The sequence below is a fragment of the Lathyrus oleraceus genome, chromosome 4 (assembly GCF_024323335.1).
Source record: "Lathyrus oleraceus cultivar Zhongwan6 chromosome 4, CAAS_Psat_ZW6_1.0, whole genome shotgun sequence".
In the NCBI taxonomy this organism is placed as follows: Eukaryota; Viridiplantae; Streptophyta; class Magnoliopsida; order Fabales; family Fabaceae; genus Lathyrus; species Lathyrus oleraceus.
Genome location: NC_066582.1, coordinates 473,588,112 through 473,594,799, shown reverse-complemented (window position 1 = coordinate 473,594,799; position 6,688 = coordinate 473,588,112). Strand labels below are relative to the sequence as shown.

The window sequence follows — 6,688 nt, the reverse complement described above, 5'->3', positions numbered from 1 at the left end:
ATGAAAACACCCATGAGGTAATACATTACATGTTTTTGTATCAGACTGCAAATGAGGGTGTTTCCGAATACCAATTTGTTTTCGGATACCAATCTTTAGGCACACCCTTGAGGAAATACATAACATGTTTTCGTATCATGTTGCGAATGAGGGTTTGTCTGGATAACAATCTCTGAACACACCACTATGACAATATACAATTTTCATACATAACAATGTGTTTGTCTTGATTATATTCTATTCACACCAATATAATTACCATACATATGAGACACATTTTTAACACAACAAAATTTCATATATAAAACCATTAGTCATTCATAATTCACATAAAATACTCCTCAAATTAGAACTTAAAATGTTTACATAAAATACAACTGAAAATAAAACTATTGGGTATCTCACACACCCATGCTCTTCCTCGGCCTCATATACTGAAGTGTACCTCGTGCTTCTAATAGTATCGCTTGTAAGGTGTCCCACTAGGGAGTATCTTCTAAAACTATCCTTTTCCGATGACATCATCTATAATAGTGTTGATGCGATGACATATGGGAAAAACGTCCATGACATGGTACACCCTCGTATGTTCCTCCTCTAATATCTCTTGATAAATCTTGGGGGATCTCCCACTGGATTGACGTTAGATAAGGATGGAAAACTATGTATAACCATTGGATGTGACAATATATCTTACTTTTTGAACTAGGAGATGACACACTACATACATTACCTAGTACCATATGCTAATTGCACTTTGTAAATAGCTTATCAACATCTCTAAAGAAGACCGTGGGAGGCGCAACCAATGTGGGGTTCCTAGGTATACCTTGAAGATACCTGAAACGCTTTAGGACCCAGTCAGGTATATGTAGGTACTTAAGTCGAGACATATAATCCATCCATCCAAAGAACCAACATACCTCTTATAAATATTGTGTCTAATGATGCTCACTGTATGGTGTGAAACAAATATCATCTGCTAGAATATGATTAATAGCATGTTTATACAACTCATTTGCTGGATTCCTCCTGAGTAGGACCATAGAACACACATATGTCAATTCTTTGGCGTAGTCGGTAACATAATGCCACCCAGAGATACTTGGAAAATGCTGAAGGATCCATGTCAAAAATTTGGTCAGATGAAAATCAATAATATAAAGGTACAAGTACTATGAAATTAATAGTTGACTTATATGTAAATTATCTGAAATAGACAGGTGTTTCCTATAATTTTTCAGGCCTTCCACAAACTAGCTTCATCTAACTTTGTGTATAGGTAACCTAAACAAGACACCCCAAATTATCTCAAACTCTAAGAAGTAGTTAATGTAGACAACAACGACATATGGCACACTTTTGCCCACAAATATCATCGTACAACCTAAAAACAAAAAAGAAAAACATGTCTTCAATGCACATTGTCTATGATAAGCGACATGTGCATCATGACCAACATGATAAACAACGATAGTTTAGGGGTTTAAGTAATTTCCCTTTAAAAATGAAAATATGGCATGTGTGCCTTGGGTATCTCCAATCTCTTTTTATGCCTTTAACGAAATATCTCTTAGATATGTCACCATAAGTTCTAATGCATCAAATATGTGAATTGGATCATGAGTCAATAATATGTGTGTGATCGGAAGATGAAGGATGCATGCTATACCATTTAGAGTAATACACATCTCACAAATGAGAAAATGTTGTCTCTGAATGCCATCTCTCAACAATGAGTGGTGGGAGGTCGTGATCATTATAACCATATCATGTCCTATAAAAGTCCTTCAATTTGAATACTTTTAATATTTTCTAAAACAATGATTCACCAGGCTGCAACATTTTTGCTATCTTTCAATCATGGTTTATGCACTTCAGTATCTCACAGTACTAGAAAAATTAATACATCGACGTCAGAAGGTTCAATTAGTATAACTATCATAAAATAAATGTTTAAAAGCATAATAAAAATATTTTTTTCTACCTCTCCTTCCCACACATCAGGAGCAACATGGTTTTCATGTAGATGGGGTAATGACAAGTCCTGTTGGCCTTTAGGAAAACCTTGAGGTGCAGCAGTAGCAGGTCCGATAGGAATATGTGTAGTAGAGCATGTACTTCAACATCAGGAGAATGTATGACATCAACATGTGCATCTCATGAGCATGATATCCATGTCCATGGGACGAATATCCAGCAGCAGTACCAGATGATTATCCAACAGTACGAGAAGATTTAATTTTCTTCCTATGCACTGAAGCATGTTGAGATAACCTACCATGTCTATAATTGATTGTTCATCATCCATTTTTTATAATCATACAAGACAAGATAGTCAACATAAGTAAACATATCAAACTAAAAACACCCATAAGTTATTGTGCTATCAAACTAACATCAAACTAATTGACATAAGTTTGATGCTAGTTTAACATAACAGAAAAATACATTGAAAATACATTGTATATGGAATCCAAATATTGATATCCGAATGGTGTATTCGGTATTCGATACTTGTATAAGGTATACAAACTTTGAAATCCTTATAACTTGCACCAGAGTTCATATAAGACAAAACCCTAACCTCTAAATTTACCAAACTCAAACCTCAAACAAATTAGTAAGAAAATGGATGGAAGATTGACATTAGATGAAATATAATATATTTTAATTAAAAATTAGGAAAAAATTGAATGCATCATAATCTCAACAAGCAAGGTGAGGATGTGAAGTGGATAAACTTACAGAATATTCTTCAAATGTGAGGAATGAATGACTAGAACTGATTAAGAAATTTAATTTGAATGAGAAAGAGTGGAAATTGATAGATTTTGTCTAGTTCTTTTTGTAAAGAGTGTTTCTTTACCTTATTATACCATTTGCTATTTTAATTTCAAATGTTACCGAATGGGGAGGGAAAGACAATTCGTTTTATTTAAAAGGGTGCGTTCGAAGATTGATATTCTTACGGGGTATCCATGGAAAAATATCCAAACACAACCATTTTTGCATTCAATGTATTTTGGTATGTTGTATTGCGGCTGCATTCGGATTTTATAATCTTAACAATGAGCATTTTCAAAAATTCATAAGATGTCGGATAAATATTAAGGATGTAATACGAAACCCCTTAAAAATATTTTAAACAATAGATGCCACATTTTAAGTTTAAGTTATTATGTCATATTATCATATTACTTTCCTTTGTAGCATTGACATTTCAGATCAAAGACGTGTTTAATATCCAACACATATCAATGTCTTAAATCGACATGACACCAACACACATTCAATTTATATTTTTTAATTTATTATCGTTGTCCATGTATGTGATTCATACTTCTATGAATTTGTAAGTGGATTTTGATCTTTCATTAACATTGTTATATAAGAATATTGTTGGAATCGGATTGTTGTTTGCATTTACAAGTCTCATTCTCTCTAACACAACAGTTATATATGTTTTTAAGGTTGTGCAACAAAAATATAATTAAGATATTCTATATCTAGGACTAAAAATAGTTACACAAAATAAGACAGAACAGAATACATAGTTCTGAAACTCTACAAATCTTTGTCCTATAACTAAGATACCACTAAAAACTTACCTGTACATGTCCCTAATCTATAACTTCAAACTTCAAAGAAAAAAGGTAGTATATGCCAAGTTACACAAATTGTCACAAAAAAATGGCACAAAACCAATTTTCCACTAAACACAAACCATGTTTAAATTTTCACCTAACAATTAGGAAACACCAAAATCCAAAGTATCTTTACTTCCAAAACTATTTGTTCCACGTTTCCTCCTTGATACTTTTTCATCATCATACCCTTGAGAAGAATCTCCATAACCATCCTCTCCAAAAGAAGGAAAAACCTCTATTGTTCTTGATTCTTTAACAAGTTCAACTTCATTTGTTTTAATCTCTTCTATTCTTCTACCAGCTTCCATTATATCTATTCTCTTTCGAGGATTACTTTCGGTACACGCTGCACCAATGTAAACAAGTTGTTTCATATCGTCTAATGAATCTCTTTTTTTCGCAATTTCAGGATCAAGTAATTCAAGCTCTTTTCCTTCAGAAACTGATGATGTCACCCATTGTACTAGATCGGTCCCACCTTTACCGTTGTTGAGATACTGCGAAGGAAATTTTCCGGTGATTATTTCGAGTATGACTATGCCGAGACAGTATACGTCAGAACGAGGCGAAATTTGATTGTGTTGCAAGGCTTCTGGTGACTTATAAGCAAATAACGTGTTTGCGAAATTTGAAGGGTTCACAAGATGGATGAAACCGTAGTCCATAAGTAAGGGTTCATAATCTGGTCCAATTAGAATGTTGCTTGATTTGAGATTTCCATGTGGTAGATCAGATGAAGAGAGATTTGTGTGAATATATTGCATTCCTTTTGCAATTCCTCTTACTATTTTTAGACGTGTGTTCCAATTTAGTTCGGTATGAGACGGTCCTTTATCACCTGCCATTATTACACATTAACATATAAGATTCTATAATATTCATAATCACATGTGTTATGTCAGAGTCAGGCGAAAGACTGACATCTGACACATCTTTGTTCAGAGTAAATAATTGAATTCTTACCGTGCAACAAATAGAGTAGACTTCCTCTAGGAACATACTCAGAGATAACTAACTTCTCGTCTTTTCTATAATGATAAGCCAAAGGTGTCAAAACATTCCAATGATGTAACCTTGCAAGATTCTTCATCTCAGCATCAAAACCATCTTTTCCCAAAGCATTCAACTCTCTAGTCCTTTTCACAACCACAGCAACACCATTAGACATGACAGCTTTATAAGAAGATCCAAACCCTCCATTTCCAAGAACTTCAGCAGAAGCTTTCATCAAATCAGGCATACCAAACACACCCTTCTCCTCATTCATCATCACAAGCTCACCTATCCCTCTACTTCCTTGTGAAGAACTTCTTCTACTAGACGATGTTTTTTTCGACAAATTATCTCTTTTCACTTGATTATTACTAATGTCATTACTAGAAATACTATTACTACTTACTTGAACTTCAAAACTTCCACCACAATCGTGCCCACTTTCCAGTCCACTTTTCTCTCCGTCATCGTTCGATTTCTCCTTCTCTTTCTTTTTTCTTGATCTCACAATCAAAAATATAGCAAGTGCAATGAGTGCTACACATGTTATAACAATGCCAATAATCTGCAATGACCTATGCTTACTTTGATCAGGCACACTCACATAAACATTACTATTATTATGGTTGTTGAGTTGTGTAATATTATTAATCTCTTGTGGACTAACAGGCTCCTTCTTCATCATTGTTTGTCCACATATTTTACCGAATTTCTCGCCGCATAAACCAGCATTCCCTAGAAAAGAACTCTCATTGAACCTCATCAAACCTTCAGGAACTTCACCTTCCAGATTATTGTTTGAAACATTTAATGCCAGCAATACAGGATTATTCAAATTTGGAATGATTCCACTAAACTGATTATTTTCAAGATGTAATTCAACAAGTGTAGGAACCTCAGCCAATGATAAAGGAAGTTCACCTGTGAATTCATTATCAGATAAATAAATTTTCTTCAATGATTTCATACTCTGAAAATATTCCTTAGGAATATGTCCTGAGAATTTGTTTCTCGACAAATATATCGCTTTTAAGTAACCGATTCGATTCAATTCCGGTATCGAACCTACGAAAGAGTTATCGTTAAGACTAATAGTTCTTAGACCTTTGAGTTCAAGCAATGCATCAACATCAATTTTTCCTAATAGTCCCATTCCACCGAGGCGAAGACCGCTTACTAACCCGTTGTAACATATTACGCCTTCCCATTGTCCGTCTTCGGCGCAAGGCAAAGTGCTGGCGATCCAATTATTAAGAGAATCAGAATTGGTGAAAGAGTTTTTTAGATTCAACAATGCTTCTGCTTCTGTCATGGAACTTGTGATGGAAAATCTGATGATGATATTGAAGATCAAGATGAAGAATGATGGATGGAAAATTGTTGGAGCTATGGCCATAATTTTGATGAAATTTTGGTGATTGTGATGATGGTAAAATGGAATGTGGTTGTGGTTTTTTTTTGGTCATTGGTAATTTGTGCTATTTTTTGTTTTTTTTGTTTTTTGTTTTTTTTGTTTAGTTTTTTGTGTGACCCTTTGCATGCATGCATGCATGAGGTGAGGTTTCTGTTGTGATAGTGAAAATTAAGATAGCCTCACAATGAGAGGGGGAGAGAGAATTGGATTTTGAGGTTGAACAAGTTAATAGGAATTAAAGATTGTTATAATCGTTTGGTGATAATTTAATTATAGTATATTATCTCTATGCATTTAACTAGTTTTGTATATCATACTCAAATTAAGAAAACAGCAATCTACCAAATTCAAATTGATAATATTTGGGTCATAAAAGTATGTTCCTTTCATGATTTCAAATTTAAATTTCGTTATGCAGCTAACAATTTCTTTATTAGACTAAGTTGTATTAATTAGACTAAGTTTTAAACTCTGCTTTGCTTAATTAGACCAAAAAATAAATAAATTATTTCTCAATGCATCACGTAGATTATTATCACACTTTGTAAAAATACAATAATATTTTTACATTTTGAAGATTCATCTTCGAACACACTTCAATTCAATATATTTTTGAATCAGGTCTTATGTC

At 33.6% G+C, this 6,688-nt stretch overlaps 1 protein-coding gene across 1 annotated transcript; it reads right to left on the bottom strand.

Annotated features, from left to right (window-relative positions):
- Positions 1–3,646: 3,646 nt before the first annotated feature.
- LOC127076244 (pollen receptor-like kinase 3) lies at positions 3,647–6,116 on the bottom strand. The gene is made up of 2 exons (XM_051017842.1): positions 4,614–6,116; positions 3,647–4,488 (listed from the first exon to the last, which is right to left on the bottom strand). Exons 1-2 carry the CDS (start codon positions 6,037–6,039, stop codon positions 3,752–3,754), a joined length of 2,163 nt encoding a protein of 720 aa, XP_050873799.1. The 5' UTR covers positions 6,040–6,116; the 3' UTR covers positions 3,647–3,751.
- Positions 6,117–6,688: the final 572 nt, after the last annotated feature.